Source organism: Acomys russatus, chromosome 12 (assembly GCF_903995435.1).
Source record: "Acomys russatus chromosome 12, mAcoRus1.1, whole genome shotgun sequence".
In the NCBI taxonomy this organism is placed as follows: domain Eukaryota; kingdom Metazoa; phylum Chordata; class Mammalia; order Rodentia; family Muridae; genus Acomys; species Acomys russatus.
Window position 1 is genome coordinate 26,838,842 of NC_067148.1, and position 27,916 is coordinate 26,866,757.

At 49.6% G+C, this 27,916-nt stretch overlaps 1 protein-coding gene across 1 annotated transcript; it reads left to right on the forward strand.

The window, feature by feature from the left end:
* Window positions 1-27,838, forward strand: Cfap65 (cilia and flagella associated protein 65). The gene is made up of 32 exons (XM_051154546.1): window positions 1-187; window positions 1,456-1,640; window positions 2,890-2,992; window positions 3,783-3,952; window positions 4,069-4,271; window positions 4,542-4,687; window positions 5,047-5,269; window positions 5,628-5,893; window positions 6,767-6,967; window positions 7,207-7,581; window positions 9,177-9,314; window positions 10,556-10,801; window positions 11,905-12,132; window positions 13,001-13,162; window positions 13,356-13,506; window positions 13,870-14,001; window positions 15,009-15,264; window positions 15,540-15,668; window positions 17,847-18,023; window positions 18,264-18,330; window positions 18,512-18,622; window positions 21,294-21,485; window positions 21,591-21,749; window positions 22,611-22,754; window positions 23,016-23,129; window positions 23,273-23,380; window positions 24,742-24,786; window positions 24,981-25,183; window positions 25,579-25,707; window positions 26,483-26,965; window positions 27,519-27,656; window positions 27,736-27,838. Exons 1-32 carry the CDS (start codon window positions 89-91, stop codon window positions 27,836-27,838), a joined length of 5,586 nt encoding a protein of 1,861 aa, XP_051010503.1. The 5' UTR covers window positions 1-88.
* The last annotated feature ends 78 nt before the right edge of the window (window positions 27,839-27,916 follow it).

Consider the following 27,916-nt stretch of genomic DNA (forward strand, 5'->3'; position numbering starts at 1 on the left):
CCTCTGCTCCTCTCCCAGCTCAGATTCACGTGTGCATCTGGTAGGAATTTCTGGCTAGATAATCACCCAAGCAAGCCCAGGCCACACTATGAGGGCCAGGGACAGTGGAAACTATGCCGTGAATACCATGAATGATGGATCATGCCCGAGTGCCAGCACACCGGCAAGTAGCAGCATCACTACCCGGGTGAGAATCTGAGGGTCTGGCTTTCCTATATACACTCCAGCACTCACCCACCATCCAAATGGAGACTTGGGAAGACTTGAGTGCAGGCGGGTTCTGGGGACTGACTTGGTCTTCTGCATGAGCAGCAAGGCCTATTACCTCTTGAGCTTTCTCTCCAATGCTGCTGACCACTTCTTTTTTTCTTTTTTGTTTTTTGTTTTGTTTTGTTTTGTTTTCTCTGCATCGCCTTGGCTGTCCTGGACTCACTTTGTAGACCAGGCTGTCCTCAATCTCACAGCATTCCACCTGCCTCTGCCTCCCGAGTGCTGGGATTAAAGGCATGTACCACCACCACCTGGCCTCTGACCATTTCTTGATGTCAATAACCTGTGGGTTGTTTCACTGTCTTTGATGGTGTATTGCACTAGTTGGTAGTGTGTGTGTGTGTGTGTGTGTGTGTGTGTGTGTGTGTATACTTGTCTATATGGGCATGTGTAGAAGCCAGCAGAGTTGACGTTACATGTCTTCCCCTCTCAGTCTCCACTTTATACTTTGAGAGAGACTCTCACTGAACCAGGGCTTGTCATTTATGCTAGACTGGCTGCCTAGAAAGCCCCTGCATTCTGCCTGTCTCCAACTCCCTAGCCTGCCAGGGTTACCTGCACATGCCTCTACAACCAACGTTTACATGGGTACCAGGGATGTGAACTCAAGTCCTCATGTTCACCCAGTAAGCACCCCACCTACTGAATTTGAACCCCCTGCTCCCCCCCCCCCCCCCCCCGACTGAGCACTAGGATGGCTTCTTATTTCCTGTAGATCCTGACGGATGCACCAACTGATTTTGATAATTGATTAACTCCCCTATTTGTGCCACTTTTCCTCCATGGGCAATCAGGGAAAGAAAATAGCACGTTGACCACCCAATGCTCTTAGTAAATATTGAAACTGAGGGTGTAATCACCAGAGCGAAGGGATTTGTATGTCTTCTTCACCATGATAGCCCAAGCATCTCACATGGTGCCTGGCACATGGTAGTCAACAAATATTTGCTGAGTGGATGACCGCATCTTGTGTTATATAACAGACAAGCAATAATTGGTCAGAGATAAAACGGCAGTGATTTGAGTGTTCATGGCAATAGCCATGGCAGGATGAAGTGTCCAGTTTATCCTTCCTTCACCATCCCTCAAGTGCTAGATGCAGGATGGAGATGGCAGAGCGCCATGTTTTCTGAGTCTCAGCCTCCTATTCCTGCCAACTGGTCTTCTTTCCTGCTACCAAAACAGCCTGTAGATCCCCTGAACAGGAAGATTTGCATCACGAGGAAGCAGAATGACATGAAGAAGAGGGTGATCTCAGGCATCGAGTTCACTGAGGAGTTGCAGTGGAAAGTCTGGGATCTGGGGAAGGAGACCACAAAGAACTTGGTTCTGAAAAATCTCTCCTTGAAAACCCAGAAGATAAAGTACAGGTACCAGAACAAGGGAGCAGGGACTTGGTGCCTGAGCCCCCAAGCTCCCAAAGTGGGTTCACCTCAAATAGAAAACAAAATGACCTTTGAAAGGTCACCAAGTCAGGGGAACATTCAAAACATGTGCATTATGAAGAACCCTAGAAATAATGACTGGCTGGTGTCCACATTATGGGACCTGCCTACTTTGCTGCCTCCAGTTCTAAGGACTTCCTTGCTTTTCCCAAACGGATTTGCCATGTGTGTTGGCATCCTTAAGTGATATAGTTTCATTTACATTATGAATTCTTAATCCTTAAAAAAACAAACAAAAAGCCTCAATTTGTCTTTCTGTATATACTCTGGGTCATGAAGGTGGCCCCCTGTTTTTTTGTTTGTTTGGTTTTGGTTTTTCGAGACAGGGTTTCTCTGTGTAGCCTTGACTGTGCTGGACTCATTGTGTAGACCAGACTGTCCTCGAACTTACTGAAATCCGCCTGCCTCTGCCTTCCTGAGTGCTGGGATTGTAAGTGTGCACCACCTGCTTTTCTAAAGAGATTTCTTAATTGTTCTTTTATGTATGTGGAGTTGCCTTTTGTGAACGGCTTGATGGTGTATTTCCTCAACTGAATGTACAATTTTCTCAGTGCCCCCATTTATTGAAGCTGATGCACTCCAGCTGATGGTCTGCCAACCACTGACAAATTCTGCCTGTCAAACAGTGTAAATCTATGGCTGGAATCTGCTCTGTGCATCTGTTCTACTAGTGTAATCATGGGCTTGCTTAGTAGAATTTATAGTAACCTTGATATCTGGCCATGTAAACCCTCCATCTTCTCAAGATCACCTGATGTTCTTGTCCCTTTGAGCTTTCATAAAAACTTAAAATCAGCTCAATACACATATACCCGTGTGTGTGTGTGTGTGTGTGTGTGTGTGTGTGTGTGTGTGTGTGTACAGGAGTGGGGTCTGAGGATATAGCCTATTTGGTAGACTGCCTAGCATGTACAAAGCCTGGATTTGATCTCTAACACTGCAGAACTCCAGCACTCAGGAGGTAGATACAGATCCGAAAAGAAAGGTCACCTTTGGCTAAATATCAAGACCAGCCTGGGCTACATGAGACCAGGTCTCAATAAATAAATAAAATTAAGAGAAGGAGGAAGGGCATAGGTCCCCTTGCAGTCTGGCCTCTCGTTGAGATTCCTCAGTCTTCCAGCTTCCTCTGAGCCCACCTCTGATGTGTTCATCACCCGGCTCTTCTCCACAGGCCTCCCAAGACCAAGTTCTTCTTCACTATCACCCCACAGCCCATCTTCCTGAGCCCAGGCATAATGTTCACACTCCCCATCACATTCCGACCTCTAGAAGAGGTAAGGTGTGTCAGAGAGCAATACGGTGTGGGGAAGGGCTGGAAGACAGAGACCTCGGGATAAGGGGATTGTCTGAGCAGCAGGGCTTTCTACATACATACCTGTACCTCCTGCGTTTGGGGAGCAGAGGAGGTGGATCTCTCTGAGTTTAAGGCCATCCTGGTCTACGTAGTAAATTCAAGCCGGGCAGTGCTACAAAGTGAGATCCTGTCTAAAAAAAAAAAAAAAAAAAAAGTCAACCAACCAAATGAACAAACAAACAAATCTACAGCTTGGGAAGAGGCCAAAAGGGGCTCAAACCTTGATCTTGTTCAATAGAGGGGGTGTTCCCTATTGGGTATGAAGTCAGAAAGGCTGTAATTATCACCAGAAAATTCTAGATTTATTAGGCACTTACTCCCTGAAAGCTTCCTCAGAATGTTTTATGAAACTTTTTGTCGTGAGGCTCATTATGTTGAGCCATGGTCTCACTATGTTGCCCAGATGATCCTGGAACCTCTAGGCTCAAGCAATCCTCCTGCCTCAGCTTCCTGAATAGCTGCAATTACTGGGGTATGCTATTGCATCTGGCTTCTCAGAATTCCTTGTTTCTCCAAAAAGGTGGCCCTCTTCTCAGAGGACAAGAAAATATAAGTGTCGAGGAAGTTCTGACTTGGTGGGCCACATCCCAACCCACCTGCCAGGGACTTATTGAAGGGATGGCTTGGAAGGGGTGGGGTGTATGCTCCCCGAGTATTATCTGGGTACCACTCACTGGTAACTGCCTCTTCCTCTACCTCTTGTCCTGCAGAAGGAATACACCGACAAGCTGTGTTTTGAGAATGAAGAGAAGGTGTTCGATGTGCCCTTGAAGGCCACTGTGCCTTGCCACAAGCTAGTCTGCTGCCCATCATCCTTGCAAATGCCTATGTGTGCCATTGGGGATACAGTGGAGACTTGGTTCTGTCTGAACAATGTTGGGTAAGAAGGCCCTCCAATGGAAATAGCAGCCCCTGGGAGGAGAGCTGTGGGGAGTAGGGGGAGACAGGTTTGTGCCAGCAGAACCCCAGGACCTGACCCTACCGCCTCACTCTTAGGGACCTGCCCACCTTCTTCACCTGGGAAGTCTCAAACCCATTCCAGATACTTCCCACTACGGGGTTTCTGGAGCCAGGCGTGGGTTGTAAGATCAAAGTGACCTTTGAGACCCTCATACCCCACGTCATTCATGAAGTCGAGGCACTGTGCTGGTATGGGAAGGGCAGCAGGCAGAAGAAGAGCATCCAGATACTGGCTATAGGTAGGCCCGCCTTCCTACCTGCCCACCAGAGGCCCTTGGAAGCCCTCCCTCCGTTTTAAACCTCAGTGTGCCCCCACAGGTCCCAACTGGCCTTTTGTCCTTCTACTTGCCTTAGGCTTTATCTTCTATTAAGTCACAGACTATCCTTCCTGGGCGGGGGGTGGGGGTGGCAGTGGGGGACACATGATACATCATTTGTAGGGACTGTTCAGCTGGGCCTATAGAGGCCCTGATAGGCTCTCCTCAAGACATCCCTTATTTCTGTCCCAGCTATAAGTGCAGAGCTGCAGGTCAGCATAAAGCACAAGCAGCCAGAAGATCAGGATCCGAAGAACTTCCAGAAGGTGTTACACTTCGGCTCTGTCTCCGTGGGCTGCACCGCAGAGCGGCAAATCAGGCTGTATAACCCATCTGTGGTGTGCAAGCACTGGGAAGGGATCGCGGCAAGAGGGAAGAGGCGGGGCTCAGGGACCCCGAGACTAGCTGTGCTTACAGCCCACCCTCCTTCCTCTCCACCCCCAGACCCAAAGCCTCGGCATGCTAGTGTCTATTGATACAAGCACAGGGCACACATGTGTCAATAGCTGAGTGACAGGACCTGCCTTAAGATGGAACACACAGCTTGGGCCCTTTCCCCTAGGGTTACCTGATATTCACACTGGCCAGACTGGATACCCTGATCCCCACCATGTAGCTTCCTGGGTATGATGCACAAACCACCCAAATCTAGCACCAAGACTAGCACCTTTCTTTCCCTGGATCCCTGGCCCTACAGGTTAACATCCCCTTTAAGATTGAATTGTCCGGACACATGCTGAGCAAAGACCATGCCTTCTCATGCTCTGTGAGCCAAGGTACCGTGTCCCCAGGAGAGAAGAAATGTCTGTCAGTGTTCTTCCACCCCAAGACCTTGGATAGCAGAGTCATAGACTACTTCTCCATCGTGTCTTCTGGTTACGCCTCTCAAACTCTGCTCCAAGTCATTGGCTTCTGTAGAGGTAATGGTCCTCCCGGGAGGCTGCACTCCACAGAACAGCTCATTAAGAAGTCATTCCCTTGAGTTCTGGAGTCAGCTCCAGAGAAAACTTCCTGGTCCCTGGGCCTGGGTGTCTGCTGTCCCCTGGTGGCCGTGTGGGGAAGCATTGTAGATACCTGGCCATCCCATCTTTCCATACAGCAATGGTAAAACTCTTGAGAATTTTGCAGGGTCCCTGGGCCTTATCCAGCCTGGCCGTCTGCCTCTAGGAAGCACTCCATCCAAGCAGTGGGACCTCATATGAGATATTTTTTTGAAGCCGGCACCCAGCCCACCCAAAGGGCAGGGCCCTCTCACAAGGACCCATCTCCTCTTCCTAGGTCCTGAGGTAGTCCTGCAGCACTCCTGCATCGACTTCAGCTGGGTCAAGCTCGGGGAACACCCAGAACAGACTCTGTGGATTGAGAACAAGTCAGACTGCATGGCTCACTTCCAGTTTGATATTGACTGCCAGGAAAGTGTCTTCAGCATCCAGCCTGCCTTTGGAACCCTGGCAGGCAAGGCCCGTATGACCCTGCACTGTGCCTACCAGCCCACTCACCCTATCATCTGCTTCCGCAGGGTGGCTTGTCTCGTCCATCACCAGGTGAGGGATGGAGAAGGGACCAGGGTTGAGGGGGTGGGGCACGTTCTCATTCTGGTGAGAGGCCATGAGACTCAAAGATGAAGGTAAGACCTGTTGGGCACCCCCCTCTTTTCAGAACACCTAAGGCTATCTGGCTGAGTCATCTCCCCCTTTAGAACCTCTACCATGGCTCTAGAGGCAGAGCATGACCAGGGGTGCATGAAAGCTCACTGGTCCAGGTGGGTGTGCCAAGTTCACCTTGACTACTCTCGAGCCAGGCCATGGGCTCTACTGCTTTTGCCATTACTGTCCGTGGGCTGGGAAGGGGATGCTTTAGGCATCACCCGACAAAGTGTGGGTGGGGGTGGGGTGGGGAGAAGACCTCTGAAGCTGGAACCCAAACCCAGCCCTGGACATGATGACAAGGTTGAGGCTGAAATGTACTCCTAGGATTCCTCGTCCACTGGGTTCTGGGTTTAGCCCCTGTACCTGGACAAGGGGTTCCTTGCCCAATTCTCACAAGTGCAGCATGAGCTCTGGGAGGCCTTGGAGTGAAAGGACAGAACAGATGTGGTTTCAGCCCTTCCACTGGTGGGTGGAGCTAAATGCTGATAGGCTCCTGATTGGCACTGACCATCAGAAGAATGCCCAGGAGCCATGACAAGTGGGGGAAGGGCAGGCAATAGCTGAGCAGCCTATCTCCAAGCCTGGCCTGTTCTCCTCTTGACTTGCCCAGGAATCCCACTATCTCCTCAACTAGCAGGCAGCTCTCAGGATGCTCCCCCAACCTGCCACCCTTCAGCCTCTGCTCCCTGCTATCCTCTGCCCAACCCCCAAGTCCCCTTGCCCCACCACCTGCCCCATGATCTGTCTCGCAACGGACAAATGTCACAGGACCCCCTGTTTCTGGACCTGATTGGGACCTGCCATTCAGACAACACCAAGCCAGCCATCCTGAGGCCTCAGCACCTTGCCTGGTACCGAACACACCTGGCTCGGGGCTTGACACTCTACCCTCCTGACATCCTGGCTGCCATGCTGGAGGAGAAAAAGCTAGAAAGGGACAAGGATGGGGCCCTAATGTTGCCTGTTGAGGTATGTGGAATGCCAGACATTCCAGCCCCACCCCAAGTCCCCGCATCCCCCCCCCCCACAGAGGCAGGTCTGCCCTCTCCAGGTTCCCAGTCCCTCCCCTAGCACTCATTGAATAGGCCTGTGTCCTACACCATTGGAGCTGGGGATGGCCCTACATGGAGCACTTGCTGTCTTTTTTGGAAAGGAGGGAGCAGGAGAAAGTCAGAACCAAGAGGAATGACATTTGAACCCTGTCCCAGTCTCTCCCTCTGCAGAATCTGGAGGACTTGCCAGCCCCAAAGTACCCCTATGTCCCCTCCATGGCGGAGTACTTTTGTGACGGCACTAGGGACCTGGCCATCTTTCCCCCGCCTGTCAGTGTAGAGCCTATTGATGTGGACTTTGGTGCTTGTCCTGGGCCTGAGGCCCCCAACCCTCTTCCCTTGTGCCTGAGGAACCACACCAAGGGCAAGATCACCGTGATCTGGACTCGAAGATCTGGCTGCCCTTTCTGGGTGACCCCAGACACTAGTGACGTGCCCCCACTCAAGTCCATTGCCCTGCGCCTGCACTTCCAGCCACCCGCTCCCAATTGCCTCTATGCTGTGGAGCTAGAAGCCTTCGCTTCTTACAAGGTGTGTGCATACACCCCAAACAAGTGGGGGAACTAGGTCCCTCCCTGGAACCTAAAGGGTAGAGTCTGGTCACAAGGGTGACCTGTGGCTACAGGGCTCATCCGCTCCAGGCAGACCTCTCCTGTTTGTCCTTGGCTGGACACTGCCCTCTACTGGTTTGATTCTCCCAGGGCCTCACTTGGCTTTTCTGAATCACTTCTGTGTGGTCTCCCTTCCTTCCCCTCCCTCCAGGAAAGAACCCAGCTGATATCATGGATTTTGGAAGGACTTAGTGCCTAGGGAGGAGATCTCTTGGGGTCTCAAATGGGGTCCCTGGATTCTAGTCTTTAAAGGAGGTATTCCAAAGCAAAAAAGCATTGCTTTTATATTGTGGTTTGTATTTTATTTTAAGACAGGGTTTCTTTTGCTATATAGCCAGGGCAGGCCTCAACTCCTTGCAATCTTTCTGCCTCAGCCTCTCAATTTTGGGCTTACAGATGTAGACTCACAACTTGCTCAGAGCATGGTTGTGGAGTGGTTTTGTTTTGTTTTGTTTTGTAGAGAAAATCTTGTCTAGTGCAGGCTGGCCTTGAATTTGCTGTATAGCCAAGGACAACCTTGAATGCCTGGTCTTCATGCCTGAAATTGCAGATATGAGCTAGCTGCCACACTCAGTTAAATTGTTGTTTGGGACCAAACCTAGGCCTTGATGCATGCTAGGCAAGCACTCTACCAACCAAACGACACCCTCAGCGTCTTTTCTTTTTTTGTTCCTTCCTTCCTTTCCTTTCTGTCTGTCTTTTTTTTCTGAGACAAGGTCTCACTGTCTAGGCTCAGCTGGTCTGGAACTCCCTGTGTAGATCAAGGCATGTGCCATTATGCTTGACCCTCAAAGCAGAGTCTTTACCTTTATGATAATGTTCCTATTATCATAAATCAGCAGAGGTATGGGAGACCGGAAGGAATATGATGCTAACTTCTGGCTGGCCAGTTCTGAGCACATCAGATTACAGGCTCTAGACCTGTGATGTTCCATTAGGTAGGCAGGCAGGCACCAGACAGTCATCCGTGACCACCGAACTTCTGGAATAAGGTCATCCAAGTAGAGAAGATGTACTGCGACTATAAAATATGCCCAGATTTCAAAGAGTGAATATAAAAAGCATGTAAAGATGTCTCATTAACAGCTTTTATAATGATTGCGTGGCAAAAATGATTGGCGTTTGGAACTATTGAGTTAAATAAAAATATATTATTGAAATTAACTCATTTTTTTAATGTGCCAATCGAAACATTTAAAATTGCATTTTTAGTCAGAATCTGTAGCGTATGTTATATTTCCATTGGCCAGCATTGTCCTGAGCTCATTCCTATGGAATGAATGCTGTTTTCACATCTCACCCCATCCTCCTCCCTGCAGAGGGTGCAGGGTGAGTGCCAGGTAGAGGCTCCAGTGGGAGGGGCTGTGCATGGCTGTCCTTGGCAGTCTCCCTCAAACCTTCCTTTCTTATGCCCAATATAGGACGCCTATAACACAGGACCAACGAGGGGCAAGGGGACTGTCTTCTAGGGTCAGACTGTGAACTCTGACTTTTCTTGTGGGCTGGGCCCCGCAGGTCCTTCAGAGATACAGCAATATTGAAGAGGACTGCACAGTGGTCCCATCCTGGTGTCTGAGGGTTCGGGCTCGAGGTCACAGCTATCACCCTGCCTTAGAGCACCACATCCCCCAATATTCCCTGGATGCACCCAAGGTAAGCATGGCCCCAACAACAGTGGGAGCAGGACAAGGGACCTGAGCCTGCACATCCCTGTTCCTCTTTCTAACAGCCTCAACAATATGTCCCCATGTCCTTCCTGGCCACCCTAGGGATCTGGACCAGTGAATAGCTTATCCTTGGACCATGGTCCCAGAATAAGAACAGTCTAGAGATTGAACACCAGCCCCTTCCCACTACATCTGAAGTCTTTAGCTAGTCCTCCACACCCTCCCAACCCCCTCATTGGCCGCTCACTGAATACCTGCTGAATCCCAAGCCCTAGGTTTGACCCTAGGGCTGAGCCAGCCCAAAGCATAAACCAAGTCACTTCTGAGGGCCAGAATTCCCAGATCTCTTCCCTAGGTCCTTGGAGGTCTTGTCTGTCATGGGACATAGGACGACAGAGCTGAAAAGTGTGTGGCCTGGGCCTAAGTCCCCAGAATCCAATTCTGCTTTTCCTTCCCAGCGTCTATCTGTACGGTCAATTTTTTACTAGTCATTTTGTTATTGGGAAGGTGCCACTGTGAGACAAAGGCTTGGGGCCATCCTGCCTTTTCCACCAGCGGCACTTGTGTTCTACAACCCCTTGCTGCCTTGACACCTATCTTGAGGCTATCCCTTCCTGAAGGAAAGCTCTTCTGATGCTTAGGTGTCTGCACTGATGCCCTTGGCCCCTTGGCAGCTCCTCCCATTATAACACGATGCCTTTCTACAGCTTAGTGGTAGCCTGCGTTGCTTCTCTATTAACTCACATGTACTGCTGGTGCAACCGAGTGGGACCTCAGGCCACTGATTACAGGCCTAGTGCTGTGTAGCCTGTTTAGCTTTTAGCTTACTTCTGGCTCTATCCAAGATGGCCATGAAATGTTTAGGAGCTGGGACTATTGGGGCTGACTCCCTTCTGATACCTAAGTGAGAATCATCCAGAACTAATGACCCTAGGCTTCTGAACCAAGACGACCAAAAGTAATTCTCTGAAGAGTAACTGAAAGACACGGCTAACAAACCAACTCCATGACTGACCTTGAGGACAGGCCTTAGAGGTCTGACTTTCCCTGGGGCCTGGGACTGCCATGTCCCTATGTCCAAGGAATTCTCTGCTGGCTGGGCTTTGTTCAGAGATCTTGGGTTTCCTTGGAGACAGCTTCGTCCAAATGTTAGTAGCTCCGAGTATATGCCTAAGGACTAAGATCTGAGGAAGGGTCCCTTTCCTTCTTATTCTCCTCAACTCATAGATGTTCCCAGCGGTGTCCTCTGGAAAGCCCACCTACGGGAGCCTGCTTCTGGTCAACAAAGGCTCCATGCTGTTGATCTTCAGCCTGGCCCCCAACAGCAGCTCAGACATCACCTTGAAGCCCTCCTGTGGCCTCGTCGCTCCTGGGGCCCACCAGGTCCTCCTTATCAGCACGTACCCCAAGGGCACCTCATGGAAGCAGCACATTTTCTACCTACAATTCAACTTTTACCCCCAGTATCTCAAGGTAGGAGGCAGTGATAGAGGACATGTGTCCTTAGGCCATATTCTGGTACTTGTTTCTTCAAAACCATTATTTTTAGGGTCCCTGCCAGAGTAGATGGTGGGATGGGGATGGGGACATTCCTCTAGAACAGATGAATGGTAGAGGGGAAGCTCTGGACTTCACCATGGCGACAAAGTGGCAGAGATCCCAGAGTCATACCTACAGGCAGCAGCAGGGTATTTGTAGCCAGCCCAGGGTCATGGATGAATGGTAGACCCATGTCTGCCCCCACGAAAAACTGACACATTCTCTTGGCTTCTGAGGGTTTGATGTTTGTTTGCGTTTTAAAGACAATATATCACAAGGCGGTCAGTGGCGGCATACTCAGAAGGCAGAGGCAGGAAGATCTCTGTGAGTTCAAGGCCATCCTGGTCTTCAGAGCAAGTTTTGGGACAGTCAGAGCTACACAGAGAAACCCTGCATTGGAAAAACAACAACAACAAAAAGACACTATATCACTATATATAGACCACACTGGTCTTAAACGCAAGGCAATCCTCCTGCCTCACACACTTTAGTGCTGAGGTTTCCACCACACCTAGCTCTGGATTCTTGTTTGTTTATTTGTTTGTTTTTTCATACAGGGTTTCTCTTGTAGTCCTGACTGTCCTGGAACTCTCTTTGTAGACCAGGCTGGCCTCAAACTCACAGCGATCTTCCTGCCTCTGCCTCCTGAGTGCTGGGATTAAAGGTGTCTGGGTTCTTTTTAAAGATTTATTTATTATTATGTATACAGTGTTCTGCCTGCATGCTCATGGCAGGCCAGAAGAGTGAATCACATCACATGACAGATGGTTGTAAACTACCATGTGATTGCTGGGAATTTAACTCAGGACCTTTGGAAGAGCAGGTGGTGCTCTTAAACCACTGAGCCATTTCTCCAGCCCCCTCTGGGTTCTTTTTCATCTGCTTTCGAGAGAAGCTGTTATGTCCAGGCTGGAAGACAGCATTGGTTCTCTTCCCCCCAACCCCAAGGGTAAAAATCTGCACAGCCCTGCTTCCTAGACATGTAGGGAAAGCCAAAGGGTCATGGCTTTGTCCTTCTCTTCCTTCCTCTGGCTCAGGAACTGAGCATTCAGAGCAGAGAGGAGCCATTGCAGCTGAAGTTGGACACCTTCAAAAGCATCTTCTTCAAGCCTACCTGTGTGGGATGTTCCAGCACCAGCAACTTTACCTTTCATAACCCCTCACGACTACCCCTGGAGTTCGAGTGGAGAGTCTCCCAACAGCACCAAAAGATGCTGACTGTCTACCCCTCCAAGGGGGGCATCATCCATCCTAATGAGAACATTGTGAGTGTCTGAGCCCCATTGCCAAGGGTAGATCAGAGGGTACCTGACACTTTTGCTTTTTCCAGCTCTTACCTGTGGTTCTCATGGCCTATGATGTACACCTAAGCAATCTGTAGTCCCCTCCCCTAGACTGTGATTAGGTTTTAGTAACACCTTCCTCACCCTCAGTATACAGGAAATTGAGGCTTGGGAGAGCGGGGAAGTGTTTAAAAGACTGACAAGACTAAGAGTGCAGAATTGGAACTGAATGCAGCATTAGTGATACCAGGGCCTGGGGCATGTCTAAACGTCATCATTCGTGATACCCAAGCAGCAAGATTCCTGGCAGGTAGTTTGAATCAGCTGGGTAAGGGCCAAACGGCTAACTCTCTTAGGAAGGGGTGAGAAAGGAGACACCCAGAGGTTCCAGATCAATGCAAAAGGGGGACCCAAAATTATCACTTAAAACAACCAGCTTTGTCCCTATTCTGAGGTAGGTCAGACTCAGAGCAGTAACTACCAATGTGTGGTACCCATAAATACCCACGTATGGGAAATTCACACAGATGTAGAAACCCACTTGAGTTCCTGCCCCAGTGGCCTGTCACCAGGTTTCTGACCTTGGTCCAGTGGCTCCACTTCTCTGAGGCTCTAGTTTCCACCAAAATGAGTCTGGAAAATATCACCGCTGCCCTGTCATGGGGATGTTGAATTGAGAGGCTTCTGGGGACAAGATAGTATGATGTGTGTGAAAGTGTTCAGCATGTGAAAAAACAGGCGGATGGGAAGTGGTGCCAAGCTTTGGTAATGGGACCTCCCCAAGCCAGGAGCACGGGAGGGGGTGTCCTGGACACGTGCATGCAAGAATGAATCATCTCTATGACCCCAGACAGTGACGTGGATCTTCAGCCCTTTGGAGGAGACCAAATACCTGTTCCGAGTAGGGATGTGGGTCTGGGAAGCCAGAAAGGAGCCACAAAAGACCAAGCCCAAAGCTACCATACACTACAGGATCCGCCTAGTGGGCATGGGAGTTTCTGGATGCCTCTATGTGAGTCCAAGCCCTGTTGCGGGGTGGAGCCAAGACCCAGGTGGGAGGGAAAGGCCCAGGTACCCAGCCCTAAGAAGGCAGAGGACAATATATGGATCCTTGCACACAGCCTCAGATCCGCCTTTCCCTGGGGGATGTTCTGAAGACTAAGGGTTAGGGGCACCCCCCAGCAGCTAGCTGGCTGTGATCTCAGGCCAAGCCAAAGGAGATGGACTTTGGGAACATACTGGTGAACAGCCAGGAAGTCAAGTCTTTGGAACTCCTGAATGACGGCAACTGCACCCTCTATTACCGACTAGTCCTGGAGCGGCACAGGCCCATGGGCCTCAACAATGACCCCTGTGGTACTGAGGCCTGGGCTGGGTTTGGAGCAAGGGAGGTGTGTGTGTGTGTGTGTGTGTGTGTGTGTGTGTGTGTGTGTGTGTGTGTGTGTGTGTTTGTCTGTCTGTCTGTCTGTCTGTGTATGCTTAAGAGAGTTGACCCGTACATGGTATGGGTCCAGAAAGACAGCTGAAAACCTAGCATTTCCACTTTTTAACTGTGGCAAATGCCTATGGCCTCAAGATGCATGGTTCTTTTTGCCCTGGGCTTCTCTGCTATCAGGGAGTGTTGTGGTGACCCAGGGGAAGAGTATCTGGGGACGGACATGAGAGACCGGGACACCTCTGTCCAGATGTCCACTGATGACCCCTGCACCATTCCCCCAGAAGCTCTAGAACTCAGCTGCTCAGAGGGGACCATGCCGCCTCATTCCCAGGATACCATCTATCTGACTGCCTGTCCTAAAATCCATGCCGAGCATTCCTGGACCATTAGCTACTGTCTCCTATCCAACAAAGGTACCTTGGCACTTAGTAGAGATTCGGGGCCAGGGAGGGGAGAAAGGAAGAGGTAAATTGTGAGCTACAGAGCTGGAGGCATGCTACATTCAAGATAAGCTAGCACAGTGAGTTGAGGGCAGGGTAGACTGTGCCTTTGGGACCTGATGTGTGCAACTGTGTCTGTCTGTGTGGTATCTATACACATGTTTCTGAGCTGCGGACACAGAAGGGTTAGCAAATGTGCCGCCTTGTGTTGGAATCCAAGGCAAGTCCTCAACCAAGCTTCAGGTCTTTCCTCCATGAGACAGAGATGTTGCTCTTCCCTGTGCCAGCTGAAAGTTCCTGGAGCAGGCATCAGAAGAGTATTCACTCAGGGAGATTGGATTCTGACTCTCACACACTCAGTGGCAGTGGGGTGCTAGCTAGTTGTCTCACTTAAATATGCCTCAGCTTCCCCATCAGTAAAAAGGAGATGATCATAGCCTATAGGCCAAAAAAAAAAGAATAAAGTATTAACATATGCCACCATATCGATGCGCATAGAAAGCATGACGCTAAGTAAAAGAAGCCAGAAAAAGCCAAGCACTGAATGATTCTATGCTTGAAACACTCAGAATGGATTTAAACACACACACACACACACACACACACACACACACACACACACACACAGTGGGAGAATAGAATAGTGGGGGAAGAGTCGGTAGGGAGTGCTGACTGGTTGGTACTGAGTTTGGGGGTGGGGAACAATAGAAACGTTCTAAAATTAGTGGTGGTAGTTGCATTTCTCTGTGAATATATAAGACCTATTGTATTGTGTGTGTTAAAGAGTAGTTTTTATAGCCTATGAGCTATGCTGCATTGAACTGAGTTTGAAAATAAATAGTGGTGCCTTTGTTTTAAAATGCCAGAATGTGTGTAAAAACAGGACCATGGCCAGCACATAGAAAGTCTTAGACAAGGCCTGGCTGCCAAGACTGAAGCTCAGCCACTGTTTCTGACCAGAGTTCTGTGCCTACCCACAGGGGAGCTGAACGCTCAGCTCTCCCCCACACCCATGCTCCCAGAGAGCAGGGCTGGAGAGCCGCAGGAACTGTGCCGTATCTCCCTGGTGGCTGTGTACCCTTTACTCTCCATCCTGGATGCCTGCTCCATGGGCAGTGCGGAAGGCATCACCCGCAAGCACCTGTGGCACCTCTTCTCCCTGGACACCCTCAACAGTTACTTGGCACGTGACCCAACCCTCAGAGAGCTCACCTACAAGGTGCCCACCCGGCACAGGTAAGCTAGACTTGGGGTAGGCAGGACATAGTGAACGTTCACAGACTGCCTACCAACACCCCAACACTAAGCCTTTGCCAAGAAGCTGAGTGTGAGGAGACCCCAAATCTTTACCTCTTCCTAGAGGAAGGCAGTGATTGACTTGAGCGCTAAAGAGCTATCTCACTGTTACTGAGTTCTCAATTGCTCACTTTGTCCCTGGGGACGGACACCCAAGGCTAGAGCCCTGAGTTGTCTCCGACTCCCTCATTGAGCCATTTCTCCACTTCACACAGCATGAGCCATACACCTCCTGTCTTCACTCCTCTGAAGCTGGACTTCAATTTTGGAGCAGCGCCGCTCAATGCCCCACCCTCAGTGGTGGTACTCATCCTGAGGAACAGTGGACTGGTGCCCTTGGACTGGTATGCCTGGGCAGAAGAAAGGGGGATGCTACAAGGGGTCTGGGGACAGAGCCCCAGAGGCCAGGAGTAGGAAGTAGCCATTTCCTGAGCCTTCCTTGGATATGCACCTGAGGTCTGTGAGTAGGTTTCCCATGGACAGGGTAAGGGGGTGCCCAGAGGAGATTGATTGCCACTGGCTGCAACTAGGCTCTGGGAACTGTGCACTTCAAACCGGTCACGACTGTATCAGTAACTGAATTAATGCTGCAGACCAGGCACTGTGTTTTTCCCGCCTTCAATCCTTGATCTTTACAGTGGTCCTGTGAGAAAAACGTCTGCAGACTTGTTCAAAAGATAGGAAATGAGGGTCAGGGGACTAAGGACTCAGTCAAATCCACACAGCTCTTAGAGGCAGAGCCAGGTTCAAATCCAGATTAAATGCCTGCCCACACCAGTTAGTCAGTAAAAAGGCTTCAAGTTGTTTCCGTGCATGAGCACTGTCTAGGCACCACACTGCCTGGCAGATTGCGGTTTGGGGACCCAGGGCCAGACTGAGGCAAGTCTAGGTTACCGTGGAGGCAGGCGTCTGCTGCCACATAGGAACTTACCACCGGAGGGCGCTCTTGAGCAAAGCTGCTGCGCCGCACGGACGGGGAGAGGAAGCTGGCCACAAACCAGAGTCACCTCGCGGGCACAGGCAGGCTTAAGGACCTGAGCCTGCCAAGCCTGTCCATCCTCCCGTTCTTCTGCCTTCTCATCAGGGCCTAGAACGCATGCCCAGCAAGCCACCTGTCTCCATGCCAGGCTTGTTCACGCTCCTGGTATGAATGTACTTAGATTTCTTAGTAAATGACTATAAACAGACTTTCAGTTCTGGTTGACTAATGAGAAGTGTAAAAGAAGGGTCCTTCTCTGGGTCAGAGCAAGTCAAGGCCTAGCCTCGGGGTGGATTGTGGGAAGGTGCGTGAAGTGAGAGTGTGCAAGCGAGCAGGTGCATCTGTGGTCAGAACCTTCTGGCTGAGCAGAAGACATCTTGGGAGTGTAGCGTGAAGGAAGAGGCTCTGCACTGACGGACATACAATATACTCTGACTGTCCCGAGCCTCCATGGTGGTAAGAGAGGTTGACTCATTATGCAGCAACTGATAGGAAAAGGTAAGATTGTGAGTAACTAGAAATCCTGACAGGACTGCTGGCCTGGTTAGGGAAGCCCAGCGTCCACCACCTTGAGCTTCAGATTTGATACTGGCTGGCCTAAGCAGGCTGGGAGCTAGTGTCTTTAGAACTCAGGGCATTGGCCTGTGTCCTGGACTATTTTGGAAGACATGGGGCACGCATGTATAGGAACAACCCAGTCCACACTGTCTGTGGAGAGGGTCCGAGGGGTTGGTAACCAGGGTAGAACAGACCTAAGTAGAGAGCTCACAGGACCGGATCCTGCCAGCAGGGATCACTTAAAAGTGCAGGAAGCCTGGCGATGCCTCCTCCAGAGCTCAAGTGGCCCGACTTTCCTGTGTTTTCTGTGTTATGGTTCATTTCAATTTCTTAGATGAATTTTTGCAAATCTAGCATTTCTTTGCTGAGCTCATGAAGAATAGAGGGGTTGGGGATTGGGGGGAGCAGATGGGCATGATGCTGGAGAAGCAGCTAAGACTTCACATCCTGACCTGCAGGCAGCAGGCAGGGAAAGAGTGACACTGGGCTTGGCACGGGCATTTGAAACCTCAAAGCCCACAGCCGGTGACACACCTCCTCCAAGCCACCAACGTGGCCATAACTCCTTCAATATGGCCACACCTCTTAATCCTTCCCAAACAGTTCCACTAAGTGGGGATCAATCACTCAACCATATGAAGGGCCATTCTCCCTCAGATCACCACACAGGGTCTCATTGTTTAATCCTGGGTTAGTCTGGAACTCACTATGCAGCCCAAGTTGACCTTGACTTTCAACAATCCTTCTGCCCAGTCACCCAAGTGCTACTATGACAAGTGTGAGCCATCATGCTGGCTATTCCTGGGTTTGGGGGACGTTTATGAAAAGAGACTCCACCCAGCTACAATTGCTCACCAGAGCATGGGCCAGCTTATGAAACGGGCATGCAAAGCTCAAGCGGTGTGGTGAAAGCTCCTCTTTCTGCCTATCTTTCCACATGGCCTTTGCTTTGCCTGGCTTCACTCCTCTCATTTGCCGTCTCCAGGGCCTTCCTCTTTCCAAGCGACCAGCAGCTGGACCTGGATGTGTGGATAGAGCAAGCCGAACTTAGCAGTACCGAGCTCCACCAAATGCGTGCAGAGGAAAACTGCCTCTTCACCATCAACCCAAAGACTGGAAGCCTGAGCCCTGGCCAGGAGCAGATGGTGGAGCTCAAATACAGGTGCTCCTGCACCCCCCTACCGTGCCCTTCCTTCCAAGAGATCCCTAGCCCTGCCTTTTCTCTGTATGACTCCAGGGGACCTGAGACAATCCCCCTGGGAGGCCATCCCCTGCAAGGGATGTCTATGTCATGCCTGCCTCATCCCAGCCCAGAGATGATTGTCTGGCTCAAAGCTACACTTGTTTTCCCACTCAAAGAAGATCCCAGAACTCATGGTCCAACTTGTCTCCTCCCATCCAGCCACCTGTTTATCGGCACTGATCACCTCTCCGTGATCTTCAAGGTGTCCCATGGTCGGGAGATCCTGGTGAGACCTCCCACCCTCGTCCTGCTGGGGACTGAGTGCAGGAGCTCTTTGAGAGGAGCTGGGAGTGGTGGCTCCTGGGGAACTGGGAACTGTATCTCTGCTGGGTATGCCCTTTTTTTTTTTTTTTTTTTTTTTTTTTTTTTGCAGGGCAGCATGCCAGCCATAGGCTCTTTCTTTCTAGCTACATTTCATAGGTGTGACGGTAAGGCCAGAGCAGAAGTACGTTCACTTCACGTCCACCACTCACCAGTTCATTCCTGTTCCCATCGGTGACACGCTGCCCCCACGCCAGGTCAGTGGTCTGTGTGATCCTGTCACTAAGAGGTCTGAGGATTGGTCTCTGTGTCTGTGTCGGTTCTTTCAGGCTGACAGACACTGCTCCACGTGAAACAGATGGCCAAAACCTTCTGGTACTAAAGGCAGGCTTCATTCCCATGCAGAACTATTTTTCCCCATTAGCTCAAGGATCTTCCATCTTCTTGATCATGGACCACACAGATAATATATTTTATATCGTTTGTGTTTCACTCCAGTGTTTATATATACACTCAACCAGAATTATTGAAACTATACTTAGGCTCATACATACAAAGTACACAAATAATGTCTTTTTTTTTGTCAAGACAGAGTTTCTCTATATAGCCCTGACTGTCCTAAAACTCACTGTAGAGACCAGGCTAGCCTTGAACTCAGAGATCTGCCTACCTCTACCTCGGGAGTGCTGAGATTTAAGATGTGTGCAACCACCACATGGCTCAAATAATACCTTTTAAATTTTATCCTGTTTTATTTTATTTTAAATGCCAACTACCTGACTCAGTTTATCCAGACCTGTTGGCTAAGAGGCCTCAGCCACAGTTTGGAAACCATTGCACATCTTTCCAGAGAGCAGAGTATAGGACTATGAATCTTTAGAAGTTGTAAACCTTACTTTTGTGTGTATGTCTATGTGTGTGTAGGTGTGTATGTACAGGTTTGTATGGGTCTATGTACATGTATAGTTACATGTATGTGCATGTGTGTATACATGTTAGTGTGTGTGTATGTGTATGTGTGTAGGCCAGAGATGGACATCACCTTTTTTTTTTTTTTGGCTTTTTCAAGACAGAGTTTCTCTGTGTAGCCTCGGCTGTCCTGGAATCTCTTTGTAGACTAGGCTGGCCTTGAACTCACAGATACCTGCCTGCCTCTGCCTCCCTGAGTGCTGGGATTAAAGATGTGCACCACCACACCTAGCCTTTTTTTTTTTTTTTTAATGACTCACTAAGTCCAATTTCTGTTGTCTATATTGTCATGGGTGTAGAGCCTTCCACTGGAGCTCAGCCAGCCATCAGTAGCTCCTCAGTTGGGTAGGGATGGGGCACTACGAACCCCTCCTTCCCTTCATGATGGAAGGTCAACTGGCTTGGTCTTGTGCAGGTAATCACAGGTGCTGTGAATTCCTCAGTGCATCCATCTTGTCATGTCCAAAAGATGCTGTTTTACTCCAGTCCCAGTCCTACCCATCTCTGGCTCTTACACTCTTTCTGACCCTCTTCTGCAACAGTCCCCAAGCCTTGAAGGAGGTTATGACATAGATGGCCCATTTGTAGCTGAGCACTACACCGACACTTATTTCCTGCTCTCTGATCAGTTGTGAATTTCTGTGTGAACCATCCACTGCATAAAGAAAATTCTCTGATGAGGTTTACGAACTGCACTAAGTATGGGTATATTGATACAAAGTTAAGGGGCAGTTTGATGTCATTTAGCAGAAAAAATAGTAGCAAGTTTACCTCTGGGGCCTGTAAGAGATGTCCCACCATGGGTTCTAAACCATGCACAACATTTAAACCATGTCAATTGAAACCATACATTTCCTCCTGTAGAGAGGGGCCTTAAATCTAATCAGAAAGTATCTGGTTTCCCCAGAACACTCATGTCATTATTGCACCCATGGGCATATCTTTGCCGTGCTGGTCATTATTGTAGTTTACAGGTTCACAATTAAGACTATTGATGATTTTCCCTGCTAGCAGCCCACATTGCAACTCCCCACTCTATGAGAGCTAGCCAGCAACGAGGATGTGGGCTGTCAGTACCAACTTGATTTTTGCAGTGGGGATTAGTTTTCAGCCTATGCACTCGGGTAAAGAGTGGACACAGACATCCAGCCTATAGCACCATAACTGGACATCAGTGAGATGTGCCAGGCTAAGGAAGAGAAGAAAGGTCCAGGGCCGAACCTGGGTGAATTCTTTATTCCTCTCTGGCTTTAGTATTCTTAGCTCTAAAAAGAAGCATTGGACCAAAATAGCTCTGTTTTTCTTTTTTTCCCCAAGACATCCTTTGAAGGCAGTCTTCAGTTTTTCAGAACCCTTCCCTACTCTCTTTAGACAGGACTTCCTCTAATAACAGGCACAGAAAGTGACAGTCTTCTCTTTTTAAAAACAATTTATTTAATTTTAACTTATGTGGATTGGTGTGAGGGTGTTAGATCTCCTGGAACTGGAGTTACAGACAGTTGTGAGCTGCCATGTGGGTGCTGGGAATTGAACCAGGTCCTTTGGAAGAATAGGCAGTGCTCTTAACCACTGCACCATCTTTCCAGCCCCCAAAAGTGACAGTCTTCGTGGTGGACTAGATTGAAGAAAGTCTTAGAAGATAAAGGGTCTGGATGGTGCATAAGTATGTGGACATTTTCCCCAAACCCAAATGCCAAGGACACACACACTAGGGTCTTTTATAAGCCTGGCAAGGGTAAACTGAGGGCAAATGAAGGAAGTAAGCTGCTATTTACAAGTATAGTTTCTGATTATCCTGAAGTGTTACAGACTGAATATCCAGGTACTGAGCCATAAGGGCTCCGAGACCTTCAGAGTTACTGTGGGGATACTCTGCCCTCCCAGAGTGGAAAGCATTCTAGGCTATCTGTTCTACAGGCTAACTATCTCCCCTCCCCTCCCCCATTCCTGCCTTTGCAGATTTATGAGCTATATAATGGCGGCTCAGTACCTGTGACATACGATGTCCAAACCAGTGTTCTGACACAGGTTCAAGAAAAAAATTTCGATCACCCTATTTTTTGCTGCCTAAACCCCAAAGGGGAGATCCAGCCAGCAACTACTGCTCGGATCCTGTGGATCTTCTCACCCATCGAGGCCAAGACCTACACAGTGAGCAGTGGCCTGGCTAATATTGGAGTGGTTGGGGTTGGAGCTGTGACTTCCTCACTGTGTCTTAGTTTCACCAGCGCCTTCCCCGTCTCTGTAATCTCCCAGGTGGATGTACCCATACACATCCTTGGATGGAAGTCAGCTGTCATCCGATTCCAAGGAGTGGGATACGACCCCCATGTCATGGGTGACACTGCTCCTTTCCACAACATCTCCTCGTGGGATAGTAGCTCCGTATACTCTAGGCTGATGGTTCCTGGGCAGGTGGGAGAAAGGGAGCTGGGAAAGCCTGAGGCAACGGAGGGCCTTAAAGTCAAGGTGGCCAGTACTGAAGGCTAGAGAGGCTGGGGAGAAAAGGAGATAGGTTAAGGAGGGGTAGAGGGGCGAGACCTGGAGTTAGCCTGGCTCCGGCCTCAAAGACAGCACCAGCTGTGTAAGAGGCTTAGCCTGTTGGCCCATGTCTAGGATCCCTGCTTGGGACACTCCACCTGTTTCAGGACCCTGATCCCATCCTTTTCTATGAGCACAGGGCTGAGGGGTACTGCAAGATTCATAAGGAAATCCTCTTATTTTAGGTACCATCTTCAGATAGAACAGTCCCTTTCCTGGGTTCAGATGCTCAAGATGTCAGTGGTCACTAGTACCGCCTCTGGTCCACATGCTTCTTACGGGTGGGAGGCCTGACCCATCATCTAGCTGCCCATCTATTCAGCTACCCACAGATGTACTTTTCCATCTACCCATTGACTCGTATACCATTAACTAATCCATGTATCCATCTATATACAACCATCTATCCATGGATCCCCTACACTACACATTTTTCCATTAAGAGCTCCACTAGACCCCTAATTCAGGATCAACACTGGAAGCCCCATGACCCAATAGGCTTTGGGGTGAGGTTCTTGAGAGTTATCCTAGCGCTGCATGTTGAGAGGAATTTGGAAAAGTTACCTGTGCTCCTGGAGCTTAGCAACACACCCAACTCAAGAGAACAACTGTGCCTTCACCACAGGGCCACTCCTAACAATAACTGGCCAGTTGGAAATGCTTAGGAACTGGTGGTGTTTCTATGGTTTCTTCTTCATGCTCCCAAAGTTGACACTATGTTCTCTTCAACAACAGAGTGTCTTCCTGTCCCAGTCTCACATCTCCTTGGGGAACATCCCTGTGCAAAGCAAGTGTAGCCGCTTGCTGTTTCTCAACAACGTCACCAAGAATGAGACAGTTGTCTTCACCTGGCAGCCAAGGGCCTTAGACTTTGGAGAGGTGAGGCTCCATTTGCTCCTGGACTCATCACTTAGGGCAAAGCTCCAGACTCATTCTGTACTGCCCCATCTCACCTCACCACATCCCACCTTGTCCTTGTCCTATCTCATCTCATACTGTCCTCTCCAATCCAATCCCATCCCATCCTTTCTATACCATCCCATCATCTTGCTCCAGCCCATCCCATCCAATCCTATCCCATCCTGTCTTGTGCCACCTTGCCTCAACCTATCCTCTGCCATCCTTCCTCCAAATCCACAGGTATCTGTGAGTCCCACGGAAGGAGAGGTGGCCCCCGAAGAGGCAGCCCCGATCTTAGTGACCCTGAAGGCCTCGGTTCATGCCAGCTTCTACAGTGTGGACCTGATATGCAAGGTGGGGAAGCAGCAACAGAGAAACACATAGGGGTTGAGACACAGCTCCCAGTTATGGGATGCAGGAGGATTCTGAGGTGCCAAGGTAAGCTCTAGCTGAGACCCTCCAGATCTAGGCCTTCTCTCGCCTTGTGCTGGGCCCAGGTGTACCGGCAAGAACTCATGAGGCAGTATCACAAGGAACTGCAGGAGTGGAATGAAGAGAAGGCACGGCAGGAGGTGGAGTTCACCATCACAGATAGGAAAGTCAAGGTGAGGAGGGTTGAGCGGGCCTCCCATCCCTGGATTTCACCAGGGGAGATAGCGGTGCTGGTGACCGGCTGAGGTAGGCCTCCATGGGAAGCTGGCCAGCCTGCTTTAGGAGCTTACATTCTGCTCACTAGGCTGGCCTTAGAAGTTCCCCCAGCTGTCCTGACCTACCGAGTGTGAGGAAAGCTGGCAGGCAATTCCCTGCTCCACACAGAAGGATTTTTTTGTGTGTGTGAGTGCCTGTTGCGTGCTGGGAACACACAGGGCTCACCTTCTGATGGAGAACACTGTGGCCTAGTGGCTTCAGGTGCAGGCTCTAGAGAGAGCCTTAGGTTTGATTCTTGGCTTTAGCCTTTGCTAATTATGTGACCCTGGCTAAGCTATGTAACCTCTTAGTCCCTCGACTATAAAATGAAAATAACATAAATTAGAGATTTCCTTCAAGGTAATTCGTAGGTAAGAGACAGCTGCAATAAGATTTGGCCACGAGTTGTTAATAGTTAGAGCTGAGTGAACAATGAGATTCTTTGTAGCATTTGCTCCTCTTTCCTATACAAAATATGGGGCATTGGCATTCAATTTTGTTTGGTTTGGTTTTTCAAGACAGGGTTTTGTTGTGTAACAGAACTCTGGCTGTCCTGGACTCACTTTTTAGACCAGGCTGGTCTTGAACTCACAGAGATCCTGCCTGCCTCTGCCTCTCAAGTGCTGCGATTAAGTGCCCAGGTTACAGGCATGAGGCACTACACTCAGTCAACAATAGATGTTTTTAGAATATGCTGTAACGCTAGTGAAATATCCACTTTGGAGCCACTGCTGTGAGTGTTAATTTGTAGCTATGCACAGTATCCAGTGACCATTTCCAAAACACAAGCTACTATATAGCTGCAGGGAGACAAAGAGTAAATGTAAAACATCTTGGTTCTTCCTCATTTTACTGCCTGCCTACACTCATGTCTTTACCCCTCATTCTTCTCTGTAACCAGCACATAGAACTCTCAGAGAACTTCCCCTGGAAGCATGGACCCTCCATGACTACACATCATACATGGAAGTGGGGCTGCATTCTTCAGAACACAGGCTGTTTCCTTGTCTCTCTGAGTTCCAAAGACCCAGGGTACCAAGGGCAAACACCTTTGGGGCCAGCCTCCCTACGTTTTGATCACATTTCCTTCTCTACCGTTCACTTGACTGAGCAGATCTTCCTTGTCCATCTCCAGGCAGGAGACACTTAACCCAGAGGTGGCTCTACAAGAGGGTAGCACTGGGAGGTGGGCAAAACCAAGAGGGATGCAAGGTCTGGTTATCCAGAGAGATGGAAGTGGACATGGCTGTCACATCCTAAGCTGGGTTCTCTCTTACAGAAGACAGCATATTATAAAGCCCATGAACCTCCAAAGAAATACAAGGTGAGCCGGAAATCCCCAGGCCAATGTTGGGGTAACTAAAAAGAGTTCTTGCTTGTCTTCAGAGACAAGCCCTAAGCCTAGACAGAGGGAGGAAAGTAGTAGGCAAGTCCACAGCCCTAGGGAGCTACGCCAGGGGACCCCATTGACAGTGGGATTATAGTTGCCCTATGGCCCATGCCTGCCTCTTCCCAAAGACGCTGCCTCCCATCACAAACCAACCATCTCCCAGCTGGCCTGCCAGCTGGAACCTGAAAGTGTCAAAAGAGAAGACAACGTGGCCGTGTCCTCAACCACCTGTGCCAGGCCTGCTCTGTCTAGGCCTCACTGCGAGGGCCCATGCTACTGACTACTACCTGAGCAACTTCTTCTCTGAGTTTCCCTGCTACTTCTTATACCGGTGAGCTCCTGGGGAAGCATGGGCCACCTATCTTTCTCTAGTCTTAATCCTCTCCCGCACTGTAGAACAGTGATGTCCACACACAGCCTTTAGGAAGGGCTGAAGCAAGAACAGGGTGGATGAGAGTCATCGGGCACTATGGGCCCAAGTTATCATTACTACTGCTTAGGTCCCTTTGAGGATAGTAACGAAGTCCCTGAGGAATCCACCAAGGCTCCCACTCTGTCCTTTTGCCAACTTGGAGCCTCCTCGATCCTGCTCTATCATAAGGGTTGGGTGTGGCTTTACAAGTACAGTAACTACATTTTGTTAAGACCGGGAGTGTGCCTGGCATATTTATGTCCTTATGACTGGACAGTTGCCAAGTCCACTCAGAATATCATGGTCTACTCCAGGGAGCTGCCAAAGAAGAAACCTTCCAGGGAAGAGCCAAAACCTTTTGAGGACGAACCCCCTGACAAAGGGTACCCTGTCTCAGGGCAGAAGAAGCAGATTGTGGTTGACTGCCTCGCCACCATCATCAGGTACCCACAGCTCTGTGCACCTTCATTCTCACCTTCTCATCTCTCCAGCTGAGTCAGTCAAAGTTTCTGGAGCCAGGCTGGAGAGATGGCTCAGTGGTTAAGAACACAGACTGCTCCTCCAGAGGTCATGAGTTCAATTCCCAGCAACCACATGGTAGCTCACAACCATCTATATAATGTGATCTGATGCCCTCCTCATGCCTGCAGATGTACATGCAAGCAGAGCACTGTATACATAATAATAAATAAATAAATCTTAAAAAAAAAAAAAAAAAAAAAAAAAAAAAAAAAAGAGAATTCCTTTGCAAGATCCCTCTACTGGGGGACCCTTGGTATAGACCAGGTCTCATAGAGCTGGTTAGCTTGACCTTCAGGGCTGAGTCCTGGTTCTCTCCCTTTCTGTGGATAGTCTGATGATGTCTAGAGGCAGTTTCCTAGGGCTTCAAGAGACCTACCCTCTATCTGTATAACTCTGACTTACTAGCTCTGCCTACACACACCCTGTTTACCTCTAAGACACCACAGGGCTCAAAGATGCCTTGCGCCAAGGGCTCTCCTCCATGCCCTAGTATTTGATAGTAAAAACAAAACAAAGAAAAACAAAAAATAAAATAAAAATAAAAACCAGTAGCCAGAACTGTCCTTTGGGCAACAGGGAAGTCAAAATTGCCTTGGCTGTAAGCCCTTTCATTAGATTTCCATCTCTCTCTCTCTCTCTCTCTCTCTCTCTCTCTCTCTCTCTCTCTCTCTCTCTCTCTCTCTCTCCACTGCCCAGAGGCCTGTTGGAAGACAAGAATTTCCATGAAGCTGTGGACCAAAGCTTGGTTGAGCAGGTGCCTTACTTCTGCCAGTTCTGGAATGAGCAGTCAGCCAAATTTCTGGCCCACAAGAGCAGCTTGTACTTAATGCCAATCCTGTCCCTGCCCTCGAGCAGCTATGAGGATGACAAAGGCAAAGAGCAGGGGGAGAATGTCTTTGAGAAGTCAGGAGAGGAAGAGGATGAGGACGAAGAAAAGGAGGAAGAAGAGGAGGGGGCAAATGAGGAGGAGGAAGAGGAGAAGGAGGAAGAGGAGGAGGAGTTGAGCAAGAAGGAAACGGAAGAGGACATAGAGAAGGGTATAAAATTGACCTGGTCGGAGATTAAGGCCACCACACAGCCATCTGGGTCCCAGCAGTCCCTTCAGTGGCAATGGCATCAGAATCTGAAAGTCATAATGAAGGAGGAGCAAGAAAATGATGAGAAAGAAGGCATTAGAAGGTGAGCAGTGGGGACCAGGCGAGGACTGGGAAAAACCTTACACCGAGGCTGGCCCCAATTTGCCTGTGACTCTCTTCTTAACTCAGGTTCTACAGACAACCTCTTGGTAAGTGTAAGATTTAAAGAGCAGAACCCAGCTTTGCGTAGTGTGTGATACCTGATTGGTTTACCAGGCATGGGGCGGTCATCTTCAAAGTCTCTTCAATGCACAGTTAGGATCAGAGAGCGAGTACCACTTCTTCGGATACCACTTTCTCCTGGGGCCTTTTGTGGAGGTGTATTCTGTCCCTTTGGGATTCCTTAGCCCCACACAGCCTCTTCTGCACCCTTTCATCACTACCGTGCTCCAAACCTGGCTCTGGTATGGCAACAGCGTTGCCTAGGTCTGAATCTTAGCCACAGAGCTAGCATCTGTGAAACTGCAACAGGATGCCCCATGGTATTGCTGGTGTTGGGGGTAGAGGGTCTCAGTGGGTGTCTGTGCAGATCCCATTGCACAGTCCACTCGTGCACGCCTGTAACCGTGATAACAAGAGTGACACCCTCCTCCCAGGCTACCAGCTTTTGCCAACCTGCAAGAAGCAATACTAGAGAACATGATCCAGAACATACTGGTAGAGGCGAGCCGTGGAGAGGTGGTACTCACCTCGAGGCCCCGCATCATTGCCCTGCCACCCACCAGCCTGCACAGGTGAGGGCTTGGCTGGAGGGGTTCAGATGCCATTGAAAGCCTCACTCTCATTTCCCACCTATGGCTTTCTCTTTTGCAGGACAGATACCCAGCAACAAAGGGAAGTGCTCAGCTCTGGGATGCAGCACTCTACTGATGGTTTGCTGGTGACAGCATCCAGCCCCTCTCACCTGCCTGCCTAAATTGCCCCTGGTCCCTTCTTTACCGTCCTGCAAGTAAAGCACTTAGTGCCCCTCCCATCTACCTGGATTTTATTTCCT